At 39.7% G+C, this 15997-nt stretch overlaps 2 protein-coding genes across 7 annotated transcripts; both read right to left on the bottom strand.

The window, feature by feature from the left end:
• Positions 1-678: 678 nt before the first annotated feature.
• Positions 679-3224, bottom strand: LOC114144929 (THO complex subunit 4-like). Of its 2 annotated transcripts, none has more exons than XM_028018186.1 (6): positions 2890-3224; positions 1716-1862; positions 1487-1634; positions 1352-1400; positions 1083-1236; positions 679-985 (listed from the first exon to the last, which is right to left on the bottom strand). In XM_028018186.1, the coding sequence occupies exons 1-6, from the start codon at positions 3088-3090 to the stop codon at positions 965-967; spliced, it is 720 nt and encodes a 239-aa protein (XP_027873987.1). In that variant the 5' UTR covers positions 3091-3224; the 3' UTR covers positions 679-964. The 2 variants fall into 2 exon arrangements, with proteins under 2 accessions (XP_027873987.1, XP_027873986.1); XM_028018185.1 differs by having other exon boundaries at positions 1083-1245; positions 2890-3222.
• A 2608-nt stretch (positions 3225-5832) lies between these two features.
• On the bottom strand, positions 5833-14865 carry scrn2 (secernin 2). Of its 5 annotated transcripts, none has more exons than XM_028018180.1 (8): positions 13856-14018; positions 11756-11937; positions 11217-11416; positions 10363-10578; positions 10075-10240; positions 9653-9833; positions 7253-7409; positions 5833-5917 (listed from the first exon to the last, which is right to left on the bottom strand). In XM_028018180.1, the coding sequence occupies exons 1-7, from the start codon at positions 14015-14017 to the stop codon at positions 7257-7259; spliced, it is 1260 nt and encodes a 419-aa protein (XP_027873981.1). In that variant the 5' UTR covers position 14018; the 3' UTR covers positions 5833-5917; positions 7253-7256. The 5 variants fall into 5 exon arrangements, with proteins under 5 accessions (XP_027873981.1, XP_027873980.1, XP_027873982.1 ...); XM_028018181.1 differs by lacking the exon at positions 5833-5917 and adding an exon at positions 14676-14865 and having other exon boundaries at positions 7257-7409; XM_028018184.1 differs by lacking the exon at positions 5833-5917 and adding an exon at positions 14505-14631 and having other exon boundaries at positions 7257-7409.
• Between the last annotated feature and the right edge of the window lie 1132 nt (positions 14866-15997).

Here is a 15997-nt window from a genome sequence, read left to right as displayed (position 1 = left end):
TGTAAAATAGCTGAATAAGCATCCACCTACAGTGGTAAATCCTTATTTTTAATTCATGAGTTGTCCTTTTATGTTCTTCAAAACAATTTACATTAGTTAGATGATATTTCACTTTTTGTTTCAAGAAATGCCATTGTTCAGTGCTCTTTAGGGTGCATTTGCTGGGAGTCACATTTTCAACAGTCTTTCCTTCCTGCGTTAACGTGAACAATGGTGTAATGAAACAATAACAGGGTTAGACGGAATTGATATATAGAGTAAAATAATTTCAAATAATTTGAATAAAATGAAAATAGATACTTCTGAGCACCCAAAAGTCTTCTTCTCAGACAAATACAATACTCAGATCAATAAAAACTACTTGCAATACATAAACGGGAGGCTACTGAAATGTCATGTGCAGCACAATAAAGGTACTTAGCACTTGATCAGGTTTCGTTTGGCATGAATTACAACAATGTGTTGTGTAATGTAGGCAGTGGGTCTGTGGCACTGCCAACACCAGCAGATGACATGGCTCCCCAGTCCTTCACAGACTTTACACCGGATCTCGAACGACAACTAAGCAACAGGCTACATACAAAAAACGTGACAGTTTTAGTCCATGCCCTGAACACCTTGCTGATATGTTTCTTTATGCTAACATCCTGGCGAGATAGTGACAAATGACAACATTGATTCATATCAACATTTATTGTTACAGTAAACAGACTGTCACAGAATCACATTTACAATATAAAAAAAGGAATCCAAATGGAACTACTTGCTTTGGGCAATTTATTGTTCATATAAACCGAATTTATTCTCAAAACAAAATTGCCCTAAACACAGCAATAAAAAAAAATTATACAATAAAAATGTTTACACAATGGTCCTTGAAATAAAATGTCCTCAAAACGTTTGATGCATTATACTGTTAAAAAAAAAAAAAAAGAAACAAAAACAAGAAGCACCCTGAGCGTTCTTAACTGGTGTCCATCTTACACTAAAACAAGAAAGAGATAATAATCATAGAATTATCAATATGAACATATACAGAGAAAGTAGAAACAACAACAAAAAAGTGTTATTCAGTAGCATACCTCTGATTTGTAAGCGTCCAACTGAGCATCTAACTCCTCTGCTGACAGCTGGGGTCTTCTTTCACCTCCCCTCCCTCGACCTCTGAAACCTCCACTGCTCCCACCTGGTCTTCTTTCAAACCGGGGCTGACCGAGCCTGCTGCGGTCAAAACCTCTGCTGGAGCTGCATACACACCAATAAAAAAAGTTTTTAAAAATCCCTTATATTTCTTCACTCTAAAACAAAAAGCAAAAATAAAAAATATCACTTGCTATCAAGTTTTGCACACCTCTGTGTTTGAACTTCTGATGATTCTTGCTGGATTTTCATGGGACGACCTGAAAAGCAAAAGCAATGACGTGATGAACCTCTATTGTGACACCCAAGATATAGATAACAGTTACAAAAAAAAAAAAAACCTCACCATCAAGAGGAACACCATTGTAATTCTTCATGGCTTTGATGGCATCAGCTTTATTTACAAAGTAGACATCTGCCATTCCTTTACTCCGGCCCGACCGGTCATAGTGTACCAATGCAGTCTTTATGGGGCCAAATTCTTCAAACAGCTCCTGAAAAGCAGAGCGTAATGTAAGTTATGTGGGCATCTCACGGTTAGAGGAAACAAGATTGAAAAAAATTTCCAAAACCACCTTGATATCGGAATCAGAAACGCCGAAATCCAGATTGGAAATCAGAAGCTTGCTACTATCGTCTACTCTTCTTTCTGGTACTGTACTTCCTCCACCTTCATTCTCCTCAAACATGTCATGCTGCCATTTGTCTGGCAGCTCTCTGGGCTGCGGAGAGCAAAAAAGTAATGTTATAATAAAATTGCTGAATTTCACAGGGACAAGCATGAACACAAAAGTATATGGGCAACCCACCGAATTATTCTTTATTTTGTTTATAGTTTGATGTCTGGGTTGACCATTAAAGGTTATTCTCCTCCACATCTACTGTGTTGTCTCTTGAAAAAACTGAGGTTAATTTGTCAACTGATAGCGCAATGCTGTTTTAGTTTGATCATTGCATGTTACTAGTAGTAAAAACGGCATTCATAACACCTTCAAAGACTTTAAAACCTGTTCTGAAATTTGGTCGATGCTTTTATAACACTCTCTAGAACCAAGAATATGGAAAACCTTTTCCCCAGTATTTTCACTTTCTACCTTAAACATGTCTCAAATGTAAACTTAAAAAAATATGATCCACAAAGATAATTTTATGTGCCAATTTAAACAAAGCCTGACATCTATCCAGTTTTTGTTATTTTTATTTGTACATTTTGTTATTTTTTTTAATGTGACATTGCAGACCATGGAGTTAGTCCTTTAACATCAGCTTTAACGTGTTATTTTTAGAACAAACAGCATGCTTAAATCTGGCCTCATGCATTTTACATTCAAACCCAGGGTTTTTCTTTGGTCTTCTTGCTATGTAGCTTGAAGTTTATAAGTTGCACATGCTTTATCAGGGTATATACATATTCTTTGTAATCAGGCTTCTTGTGATACCTTCTCCTATACTTATAATGTTTACATACATAAATTGCATTTAATTACAGACTGTGCAGCAATGGGTGGCATTTCTCCAGTTCCAGCATTGTGACTGTCCATCTTTCTCGTGGAAATATTTCTGAACAGGGATTTGTCATTGCTGCCAGTAGGAAAGGGGTTTGCAGCCAATAAACAAACTAGTTTTAAATAAAGTGGTTCAGGTACTGATGCACGTCCATTTACCAAGATTCAAACAATAGAGAGAAGCTAGTTATAGCGAGTATTGCTCAGACACAAACGACCAACTATTTAAGCCTCTCTGCCTTACTCTGGTGTAAGGAGCTGCTCTGTTGTTCCTGTCGCGGTGAAAGTTGTTCTCTCGGCTCCTCGCCGCCGCCGGCGGCCTCGACGATCCACCGCCTCGACCTGAACTTCCTCCCCGCCTGAAGCCTCCTCCTTCTCCGCCGCGGCCCTCTCTCTTGTTCATCTTGATAATCTCATCCAGGGACATGCTCATCTTGTCAGCCATGGCGCCGTTTAAACTTTCTGAAGCTAACAATGGAAATGGACGATAAACTTGCGACGTTTACCAACTGATTTACGTTGGCGCGATGTTGAAATCAGCCTGCGATCCGTCCTTGTTCTTCTTCTTCTTGTTGTTGTGTTGCAAGTTTGCTTTGTGTTACTGACACCTAATGGGCCGGAGTGACAACGAGAATGCGTCTCTTCCGCCTCATTTTGAGTGGCCTGTTCTCTCCTAAAACAACAAAATTTGTTTGGAAACGCTTTTTCCTTTTAGAAGAACCACTAAACTTTAAATACACCTAGATCTGGATGATTACTTTATATTATAACAATACACGTTCCCTTTAGCTCAAGTAATTGTAATAAAGCTTTGTGTTCTTAAGCTCTGTGTACTTAAAATGAAATTGCCTTTTGCATTTAAAAATGAACCAAGGATAATATAGCAATTTTATTGTTATTCATATTTTAAGTAGATATTTTTCAAGAGTAGACACTTAGTAATGACTTAATAAAGTTGAAGGTGGTTTCTAATATTTATTATTTCAATGTTGAGAAAAATGCTTTACTCATCTTCCCATAAACTTCCCTGGTAAAGAAATGTGTCCTCATAGCATAATGCTGCAACTTATTTGTCACAACGGGCAGTTTGTTCAGAGCAATGCACAATGTCTGTAATTTTGGTGTCTTCTGACCACAGTACCTTCTTCCATGCATTTGTCTGGGCTCCTACATGGCTTGTGGTAGCTAGTAGAGAGGGTTTATTTTGACTGTCCTTTTTCCAGTTTTCCATAAGGGTCAGACACACAACTAATCCTGTCAACATATTCACCCACCTGAGCTTTTGATCTCTGGTCTCCTTCAGAGTTATGCATGCATCTTGGTTGCTTCCCAGATAAAAACTCTCCTTTTCCAGGCAGTAAATGTAGCCAGATGGTATCGTCTTTGTGGGTTTGAAGATGTGCAATGCTCTTTCCATTTTTAGTTGATGGATTAAAAACATATGTTCGACTCTAGGTATATTTTGTTATAAACTAGTCCTACTGTAAACCTCTCCACCACTTTTACCCCAACCTGTCTGCTGTGCTAATTCCTTGGTTTTAGCATTGTTTGACCTGTAAGAAACTTCTGCCATCTTCACAGAACAGCCACATCTATAGATGGGTAAAATTACACACAGACTAGATTTACACATTAGACAGCAGAAGGCGATTGGTTGCACTGGATTTTATTTAGGGTTATTTAAAATCGCACAGATTTTTTCATAAATGTTCTGCTTTTCCAAGTGAAAATACGTAAAATTATATATATTTTTAATATTTAATACAGAAATGTTACATTTTAGTCATGTTTTTCAGATGTATATATTTGTAAAATGGCTGAATAAGCATCCACCTACAGTGGTAAATCCTTATTTTTAATTCATGACTTGTCCTTTTATGTTCTTCAAAACAATTTCCATTAGTTAGATGATATTTAACTTTTTGTTTCAAGAAGTACCATTGTTCAGCACTCGTTAGGGTGCATTTGCTGGGAGTCGCATTTTGAAAAATCAACTTCTCGTATATATTTTAAGGTACCAGATCGATGTGAAGTTTATTACCGGTACCATCTCTACTAAAATAGTTCTATACCGAGTGCATTTGCAATCAGTATAGAATGCAACTGCCATAAATCTGTGCTCGGAAAAGAATATCTATTCTATCATATTTGCTTATTTAAGCAAACATTCTGGGAGACTGATCAACACATTACCTACCCATCATTAGCTTAGGTGTGAACCAAAACAGAAAAACAGAAGCAAACTATACAACACACTTTGGACAGGCTATGCACTTCCTTTATTACAGGTCTCCCTATGGGCAGCCTTCAAACCAGATGGCCACTCATTCATCTGCAGCAGCAAACAAACGTTTAAACAAATGCCTACTCAGAGTATTTGTGTAACAATCACACAGCTCTACATGAGCGCCCATGTAGTCTACATCAGTATACTCACTAATGACCTGAGTGAAGTTGGCCCCCCCACCTTCTTCAAATTAGACAAAATTGGTGTCAATCAACTCGGCTACGTTTGTGCTGGTTTGTGCAGCAAAAATTTTCGTTTGTGCCGCTATCATTTGAAAGATATAAAGAAATGTTTTTAGAGGTCATCAAAGGTCAACCAGCCCCCCACCTTCTTCAAATCAGACGAAATGGGTGTCAATCAACTCGGCTACGTTTGTGCTGGTTTGTGCAGCAAAGATTTTCGTTTGTGCTGCTATCGTTTTAAAGATATTAAGAAATATTTTAGAGGTCATCAAAGGTCAACCAGCCCTCTTAATATCTTTAAAATGATAGCTGCACAAATGAAAATCTTTGCTGCACAAACCAGCACAAATGTAGCCGAGTTGATTGACACCCATTTCGTCTGATTTGAAGAAGGTGGGGGGGCTGGTTGACCTTTTGACCTTTACCCTTTCCTTAATATCTTCAAAACCGAAGCAGCACAAACGAAAATTTTTGCTGCACAAACCAGCACAAACGTAGCCGAGTTGATTGACACCAATTTTGTCTAATTTGAAGAAGCTGGGGGGGCCAACTTCACTCAGGTTCCCTAATGAGGTGCAGTCATTGCTCCCCGGGTGATACAGATGATAAATGTGCTCCAATTGCATGTGCAGCTCAGACATTCAGTCTGTGCTAATGATGGAAGGGGGTCAGAAATGCAGGTTGCAAAAGTGAGGAGGTGGCCAACCAGACGAAGAAAGAAACACAAGAGATTTTTCTTTTTAATAGTCCCAGGGCCATATCCTGCCACGCCATGAGTGCTGGAGGGTGTCCACTTGAGGGAGCTGTAACAAAGGACAAAACCATGAACACACCCTAGTGGTCAGAAGTAGAAAGTTGACAAAAGTTCTGCACTGAAGAAAACTTGCTAACAATCTGGCATTTGCTGATATTGATATACAAATGGTTATGGCAGAGTTTATTACACACATACATGTCCATTTGGATCCCATTTTAGATTGTGTTAATAAGGGGGAGAAGAGAATATGGCTATGAGAAACAAAAAGTCAAAGGTGACATTCTACGAAGAACAAAGAATGAAAATAATTTTGATACACAAATAAAATTCACAAGTCACACTAGTGGAAACATCTCTACAGTCTGGTGTGGGGATTGTTGCCTAAATGCACCAAGGTAATTTTATGCTGCAAAACGTATATCTCAATATTGTATTCTAATTGCAAGATTGATTTAATTCAATTGCATCAAAGTAGACAAGCCACTTTGATGGAACAAGAGCCTGTGATTGTATGACCTTCAATCATTTGGATTATTTGTGTACGAGTAGGTGTGTAGCTGCGTGTCTGTGTTGAGCAGTTGTGTGTATGAAAATCTCCCAAAGGTGAAAAGTTGCTAGAATGGTGCAAAGGGTGGAAAGCTTGCAACACTCAGAGGTAAAGACCAGAAAAGGGCAAATTGCAAAAAGACACCAACTAAGAGCAGTCATACAGCCATCACAAAGGCAGGTTGTCAGTGACACACAGGAGAATCATCCCACAGACCAAAGAGGCACAGATAGACAAGGAATGTACTGAACCCCTGCCTCAGCATCACTTCCATGTCCCACAGTGAACAAGACTGGATCCCCACTCCACTGGCAGCCAGGCTCCTGCACAAGCCACCAGCAACCCCCTCACCACCCTACAGGATCCCAGAATGACCAAGGGAGGGAGAGCACGGTACCATTTTCTCTTGTGAGCAATATTAGGGATTCCCACCATAGCTCAGCTTAGGCACAGGCTGAGAACCCATCATGTTCAGACATAGACCAAACCGCCACAAAAAGAACACCACACCAACCAACCATCCCTAAAGATGTCGTCAGAGATCCCAAGCCATTCTTACCTGATCTAACCAGCGGCTTTTGTTTATGTGTTAAAGCAGGTAAGCTGCTAAAGCATAAAAGACAACAGCCATGCCCAGATTAGCTCCTCCTTCCTTTGGAAAATAATTACTAATAATTAGTAAACCTACGCAAGGAAATTTATTGTCAGAGATTTGAATATTCTTTACCGTGCAACAAAAATATTACCTTGAATGTTTAACTTTGTGAATACCAAACCAAATTAGTCATTCGTGCACAAGATTCAACACTTAAAAGAGCTCTTGATGCCTCCCACCTTCTCACTGGTAGAACTTAATCTCTGTGTCCACACAATCAAAGAACAGGTCCCCCAGTTCATCTCCTGGTATCTCTCCGCTGAGCATGGCTGAGATCTCACTCAGACACTGCGACTCCAGATCCCTCAGGATGTCGTAGACGGCTAAACCTTCATCCTGTGGCAGACACACAGACGTCTGAGTGTCAACAACATCTGGGTCAGATGGCACTCACAAATCATTTGTTTAAGCTTACAGATCAGCGGCAATCTGACTCATCTGCAAAACACAGTAAAGCTCCTGTATGTTAAAACGAAGTGAATTCAGAGAGATTTGTACTTTTGTTGTCCAAGTCTGACACATTTGTTGGAGATCTTTAGAAAATATTCTTTAAAAACTTGACATTTAGATATCTGTAATTGTTGTTTTTCGAAATATTTTTCATATTGTTGCCATTTTTTTTTTTTTAGCAGTGTGGTTTTATCAAGAAAAACCAAACTTCCTGAGTCTAACTCAGCTAGACATCCACAGCTGTGGAAATATTAATAACAGCAGAAACACAACTGTTGTTGAACAATCTCTGTTTCCTCTCAACAACTGATGTGCTGTAAAAAAACAATGCACTGCTTTGTGAAAAGGAAAAGGCTGAGATTGATGCCTCCAAAAGTGTTAATAAAACTGTGATATAATAGTAGGAAAAATATTTTTGGATGAGTAGATGTTCTTATACCTCTTATGTCACTGTAAAAAAAAAACAGCAAAATAAACTTTTATCCCTGGAGTCCCCATGGAAGAACATCTGCTGTTTAAATATTTCTATTTGTAGTTGGTGGTTATCTTACAGTCTCATTTCCTTTTTAACTTAAGCCTGTTTTGTTTTTTGCTCCCCACACACCTGGTTTAAATTTCTAATTACCGCACGTGCTTTACATTAATTGCTGTCTTCTGAGAGTATATTTTCTCCCTGGCTTCCTTTGTCAAATACCAGGTTTATACGGTAAACTTTAAGTTATTTCCCAATGAGCCATTTCAGTTGTAGCTTAAACAAACACCATGGATCTGAATTTTAGAACAGACTTTGTTAGATCTGCTCAAATTAACAGCTTGTACTCAAGATGATGTCCAGACAACATGATGATGCATTTATGCATGAAAACCTAACAACTTGAATAAATTACAATTCTCCAAGGTAGTGCAAGACAGAACTCCCTGACAACGATGTAACAGACTCAGATGGGTTCTTCTCTTAATAAATGAAAATATCATTAGAAACTGCTCTGCACTCGAGTTTTCTATTCTTTATATTAAAATTAGCTATGCCATCTGAAACAAGACTGATTTAGTAAAAATGAAAGAGGAAAGATTTTCAGTTTGTACTGGCAGAAATGCACAGGTCATACTTGCATTTCATTAGTGTTGAATTATGTGATGTTATAAGTTATGGTAATTTGATACCTTTAAAATAAACAACTTTTTTTTAATTGTAATGTATTATACACACAAATACTGCCTTGGTCATCTTTCCAAACCAAGGTCCCTGAACTTTTAATCATTTTTAAATTAAAATGAAGATATGAGATAATTCTGAATGAAATAAACACTGCATGGGTTATTTTAGATTCTCGTTATGGTGACTAATGTCAGTCCAAACAGGGCTCTGGACTGTCTGTGACCTGTTTACCTTCTAAATTACACACTGAATCTCAGACAGCACATTAGCTAAAAAAAATAAAAAAAAACTACAGCAAAAAAAACCTGTTCTTTGGAGACATTCTTCATGGCCCTCTTAGACAAGTGATACTTTTAGTTACTTTATAAAGTTATTTTAGCTCATCTGCTTCTTGTCTACTGTGAGGAAATTTTGGATGTGCGACTCCTGTAAACATTATCCACTAGTAGCACATCAAGTTTCTTAATTTGTCTTTCTTAGATTAAACTGGTTAAACAGGAACCAGAACCATAATAAATGAAAATAGACATTATATATAATCTCAAAGTATAACTCAAAATTCAGTATGAGAGATTTGAGCTTTTCTGAAATTACTAACTAGTTTGCAAACATTGAGGCCAACTAGCAATTTATAGATATGAGGTGGAGCTACAAATTTGCAAACTGGTGAACCCACCAAGACCCATAAGCGACCATTCAGTAAACAAAGCGATTTTAAATGTCATCCAGCAGTCATTGTCAAACTTGGGCTTTATTTATTCAAGACTGTGCCTAGAGTGGCCAATACGCCACTTAAACATACAACTGAAGATCAAATTTAAAGTAGTTTCTTTGCTAAGATGTTTGCTATGTTGTGTTGGAGCAGCTGAAATGACAAGATCTGATTTCCGTGTAACTCAGGGATGTTGTTGCCTTCCAACACAGATGGTCTCTGTCAAAGAGGTTAATAATATCATAAGTCATTCCCCACCGGTTTGGTCTCCATGGTGTTGAGCGCCACCTGGTGGGCCTTGTAGAGATCGTGTCTGCGATCCACCCGGCTCTGAAAGCGCGGCTGCTTCCTGACGGGGTCGCTTGGTCCGAACTGCGGAGAGACCACCCTCAGGACCGGGGTCAGACAGTCAGAGAATATAAAAGGCTTGAATATAGACCTGAGGAGGTGTGGGGTGTTGGTGAGGGAAAACAGAGATTGATAGATTCATAAGACAAGGGAGTACACTGATGTGGAGCAGCCTGTAGAGTCATTTTAAAATCAAACCCAAAGCTTGGCATTTTCTAGACAGATTCCAAAGAGTCTGCATTTCAAAATTAAATGTGCAAAGGGTTTGCTGTAGACTTTTACATGTCATCCCTACATAGCCTAACTGCTTCTTGCTGTCTATTGAGACAAACCTGGATGGGTCTGGGGTGGCAGTGAAGAAGTGAATGCAGGGAAGGCTAGTGTCTCTGGGCAGGACAGACACCATGCTCCCTGTGGTGCAAAATCCTCCAGAGTCCATGCAGATGCCACTGGGTTTATCCCTCAGAATGGTCATCATGACCTCCGCTGTCACTGAGCCTGAACAACACAAAGTGATCAGCATCTTTATTGGGTTTCATTGCACAGATTTGCTTTAACAAACACCATAACTTACAGAATAATGAATGAAAATCATCAAAATCGTATTGTGGGAAATCTACCATCGTGCTGTTGAAGCAGTTCTGTGCCTCCCTTGTAGCGCTTCTTGGCCAGCTCCATCCTGGCTGGAGGGTTTTCAGGACTAAACACCTGAGAGAAGTTGAACTCTCCCTGGCCATCCCACCACCCCTGGTTCTTGGCCACGCTTCGTAGCTCTGGATGCTCTGCTGAGATCTCGGTGTGGATGGTTAATTGATTGGAAATGTTCTTTACGCCCTCTGAAAAGACAACCCAAATGCTGTTGTTTTATTAACAGGCTTAAATAGAATCCAAAATATTTCTTCCTTCAAAACAGTAGCTTCACTAATTACTGAGAAAGTCCAAACATATTCCCTGGCCTGACAGGATGTGTAATCCATGCAACAACCTCAAAGATTCATCCTTTAAGCAGAATTTGCCCAAAAAGTGAGTGAGCATGCAAAATGGCATACATCATCAATTTTAAAACTTATCCTTTCCAATTGTGTTCAGACTTGTTGCTCATTGCAAACTGAATAATAATTAAAAAGAACGGGAACAAGCAAGAGCAAGGCAGCCGAGATCCCAGCTCAAAGTTTCTGAAAAATGATGATGTAACATTTAGAAGGTCATATCCAGGCTTTAGTGCAACACAAAGCAAACCCAAGTAGTGATAAGTCTAGTAAAGGTCCAAACACACTGTCGTTTTTGCACATCTTTTTTAGAAGATTATCAACCACCTCTGTCAAACTGACAAGTCTTTCTGTAGTTAGTTTAGTTTGTTCACCCTAAATACTCATTGCAGGCTTAAGCTTTACATTTGGTTGATGGAAGTGAAATTACAATACTATTTTTAAAAAATGGCTATAAAACTAATATGTTCCCTCTAAAAACTGACCTGAGACTTTCTGTGCCACCCAGAGTCTCCCAGCGGTTTCGAGTACCCAGGCTTCACTGCGGTCCACCAGGAGGAAGGTGTTGTGGTAGCTAAAGGGTTCTGGTTCCTCCTTGCACTGCCCGCCCTGGCCATGCTGCTCCAAGAGGCCAGTGATGGCTGTCAGTGCTGCCCAGGCACTGTCACCACGTTCCAGCCCGAGCCTAAAGATCAAACCCAAGCTGATCACTGAAATGCGGTTTGGGGGCTATGCTTATGTAAAGTGTGTTTGGATTGTGGTTCTTCTTGGTTTGAGGCAGCTTTGAAAGCTAAAGGAGTATTTTCCTATGTAAGGAAAATACTCCTTGCATACGATATGAATCGATATGAGCCACACTTCGACTTAGTTTAAATTGCACAATCTACACAGCTCTACAAATAGGATTACTTCCTCCAAGTGTACAATATCAAAGCAGTATTTAATAACAACAATAAAAGATTGGTAACTTTTTATGTTTTATCAAAATGAATCAGAGTAATTTGAAAATGCTTCAGCAGCTCACCGGACAAGGACCATGCCCAGCAAAGCTTCTCCAGGGACCACAGCCTCTCGGGTCCAGACTGCCTCATTCCCAATGCACACTCCTTGGTCATTAGCTCCCATTTCGGCGCCCCACAGCCAGGCTGGTTTACTGAGGACGACGGCATAGGTCCTCTCCACTTGAGGAATCTGGATGTACGTGCACTGCAGAAAAAAAATTATTAATGGGAGAAAACAATAAGACCTTTGATTATAAAAAAGTTAAACAACATTGCACAGTTGAGGTAGAAGCCAAAATACTTCTAAATCAACTCAATGGAGTTAAAAGTACTGGATGCTATATGGTACGATACTGTATTTTATCCAGAGCGCAAAGATGGCAATTCCTCTCCCTTTGCAGACGAAAAAATATGTTGGTGAACTGTAGTGGGACAAAGGTTATATCGTGTTCATGTGACTATTAGGGATTTAGTTCTCCTCACACACATGAACAAAACTGAAACCTGCAGTTCTCGAGAATTAGTTGTGATGAACCTAATCCGCCCAAAGTCACAATCAGCCTCCCAAAGTCAATTACAAAAGTCATAGGATGTCACCAAATCAACACAATAACTATTAGACTATGATCCTAAAGACTGAAAGATATGAAGGAAAAGTGTTTCTCTCCTCTGTATCAAAAGGTATTTCAGGAAAGAGTGGTACCATCTGTAAAGAATTTCAAGTAGTAGCATCACAAATGAGGTGAAACATACCAGCATTTCCAGCAAGGACTAACTGAGAAATGAAAGATGTAAAGTCCTGGGTAGAGTTATAACCCAGATCTTGATCTCATTGAGATGGAACGGGTAGCTTTAAACACGTCTTATATGTAGGAAACCCCTAAAAATCTCGCAGCAAAACTGAGTGGGGAAAATGTTCCTCAGAACAATGTTATAGAAGAGTAAGTCATGGCTACAGGAAGCACTAACACAAAGCTAATTTGGAGCTAAGGTGATCTAGATTGATGTTAAATAAGGTTTTTATTTCAAAACTAGATTAATTCAGGTATTATTTGTAATTGGTCTGCATTCCGATGATAAACAATTCTATGAATGAAGATTTGAACTTTTTTTTAAATGAATGAATATTTCACAGGGTGTTCTAACTTATGTACATCAATGTATTTCCTGAAAGGTATTCATTGTGTTTGAAATTAAAGGACACTTTTGTTTAAATGCCACTTCAGTTTTGAAATTACTCCACCAGAAGGCTGACGTCACCACATCAGGAGGATGGTGGGACATGAGCATTGATGAGGCTTTAAAATGACTGAATTACCAAACTATGCATACTGATATCTCAAACACACTGACAAGAGGGAATGACGCTTGTATTGACTTAAACTGCTTTCACCTATGAACACTGTAGATGGTCATAAATATGAAGTATGTTCAGTTTGTTTGGGACTTTTTCTGCTGTTGCTGTTCAGACACGCACTTCACAGTATGAGGTTTTTCGCTGGAGATGAGCTCTAACAGCACGCAAATATGATCGGGGGGGATGGGAGGATGGCTGTGGTCTCTGTAAAAGTACTGTGTTTTCTTTATGGCATGTCAAGAATTGTGAATGGATTTTCTTGATTACTTCTTGCTTTGACAACAATATTACCAGCATTTAACGGCACCAACAGCTCGCAGCAAAAGGCGGTAAGACATTTACGTGGCAGAGCTGAAATGTCCTGTAAACGTTCCAATTTTTAAACATAAAAAATGTGAAAACCATGTTTCCTTTTCCTACCAGTTCATGGTTATGCAATACTTTGAGAGTGCTTGCCATACAAAATCTCAGTAAAACACATTAAGGTTTGCGGTTGTGGCAGTATGTGTGAATACTTGGGAGTGTGGATACTTTTGTAAAACATTAAGCCACAAGAGCGGCCATGATCCAGTGCAACTATTGTTCAAGACAACTTCATTGAAATACAAGCCTGGCTCCCTGTAAATCCAAATCAGTCCTCTGTATATTTATTGTAGTGGTTTTAAATGAACCATGACGACCTTCTGATCCCACTCTGCCAACCCACACTCATGGGTTAAAGAGGGAAAGGGGGCGCTTTGGTTGCAGCAGTAGTGGCCAGATTTACCTCCAGCGTGGATCCTGGAGGATGAGACGCTGCAGGGTGGTAGACCACCTCCTGCACCTCATCTCGGGGACGGTCTGAGTTCTTCCCAAAAATCACGTGGTCATCGCGAGAACCGGGGGGTAACGAAACAAAACAGTCACATGACATGGGAGCCTGTGCCATCCTGCAACAACAACAAACAAACAAAATAAGCAAAAGAAACAGTGAGGAGGAGCTGCAGCTTAAAACATGCCAAATAAGCACTTTCTAGTGTAAACAACCCCGGGAGTCTGACGAGAGTGTTTGACATCCAGCACGAATGAGCGAGCCTCCGCCTTTTAACCAAAAAGTGCAATGTGAGGCGTCAAGAGGAAGGGACCTCTCCGTTCCCCACCCGTCCTGCTACTCGCAGAAGAAAGTCCGCTCCAGCCGGTGCACTGAACATCACGCACGGATTAGGTGGCCGTCTTGTGCAGAGCACTTCATTGGCCGTAATCTCCTCAAATCCGAGCCCCATGTTGCTTTATTGCCGCTTCTCGCACGCATTTGCCATCGCGAATCGCTTTCGATCCGGAAATAACGCGTGGGGGAGCAAAAGAAAAAGTGTGCCGAGGGGCAGGAGCGGCGTGTTTAACACAGCTCAGCGTTTGCGAACAGCGGTGCTTATTACCAGAGATAAGGCCCTGCGCTGCCACCGCGCGAGCTGTCGCTTCGGCTCTGCTTATTTCCAGGAAATAAGAGGGGGAGTTAAAAATCAGAGGGAGTGGGGCTGGATTTGGACGGATCACGGCGTCTAAACACCAGGCTACAACTAAGAGTGCAGTTGCAGGAATAAATTTACCTGTGTTTTAATTTTTCGGTGGTGGGAGCGGACGGTCAGCGGGGAGAAGACGGGCAGGTTGTAGAAACCGAGTCACGTGACCGAGAAATCCAAAGGTCTGTACTTAAAGGTCTCGTCTCGTCTGGCCACAAACAGCTCATCGTCTGTCAGAGTCCGGTTCACAGTGATGATGCAGCTTTTTTTCCTTTTCTTTCTTTCTTTTTTTTTATTATCACGGGTCTGTCTCTTACTGGCTGCAAACTCACAGCTGACGTCGCATTTGTAATCGCGGGAATCCCTGCAAGTTTACACCAAAATGTGCAAATCTTTGAAAAGTAAAGACATGTGTGCATCTGGTGATACGGCTGCTGTTGTTAAGCCTTGCTTAAAATTTCAACCGTTATTGAATTGCGGCAAGAGGAAAGACAATGTCGGGGGGGGAAAAAGCAATTAGACGTTTTGTTTGCAATCAGCCAATGTGGAACATGGTAGTGGCAGAGTCATGCTGTGTGGCGTCAAGAGAACTAAAAGTAACCTTTTAGTTACTTTTAGTGAGACCTTTTTTTATTTTATTTTATAATCTCTGAAGGGTGTTCAATTTAGCTCCAGTTTATTTGCCACTTCTTTCCTGACTTCTCTTTTTGTTTTAATTTTTAGTAATTTTTGTTGGGTATGAGTCCATCTGTTACAGCTGCAAAATGGCATTGTCTTATAATCCTATAGAAAATGTGCATATGAGAAAAACCTGTGTTGATAGTTAAGAGTTACAAATGCCCAAAATGGTACTGTATACGTGTTTGGAGGTCTATAAGAGACTGAGCAGGAATAATATTGATTCAACTAAAGTTCCTTTGGTTGTTGTGAGACAGGCTTGAGTTTGAATTACTCATACACAACATCATAAATATTTTCCCGTCTGTTCACAACCTAATATTTCTGTGTTTTTTGTTTCCTTTTCTGAACTTTAATGTTTTTTATTCTTTTGATTTTCCTAATCGTTAATAAATTATTAACCTACCAATGTCCTGAGTATGTTTGAGTCTTCCACATCCACAACAATTCCCAAAACTAATACTTCATATGTATCTGAACATTACATCCCTAACAAAAAGCATGGTGGTGGCAGCATCTTGCTCTGGGATGTCATATTCTAGAGCTCTGTGTGTTCGTTTTGTATCTGTTTAGGGTTCTTTAGGTTTTTAATATGTTGGTTAGTGTTTTATATTTATGGTTGTAGTTACTGATTTTCTTCACAGAACTTTGTTTCTGTTTTATTTTGGTTTTGCGCTTCCTGTGTTTTACTTATTCCGTTTTTCTGTCACTCCTGTTTCTGAGTTTTATTG

The sequence above is a fragment of the Xiphophorus couchianus genome, chromosome 5 (assembly GCF_001444195.1).
Source record: "Xiphophorus couchianus chromosome 5, X_couchianus-1.0, whole genome shotgun sequence".
In the NCBI taxonomy this organism is placed as follows: Eukaryota; Metazoa; Chordata; class Actinopteri; order Cyprinodontiformes; family Poeciliidae; genus Xiphophorus; species Xiphophorus couchianus.
The sequence above is the reverse complement of the archived record's forward strand: the minus strand, read 5'-3'. Positions and strand labels throughout refer to the sequence as shown.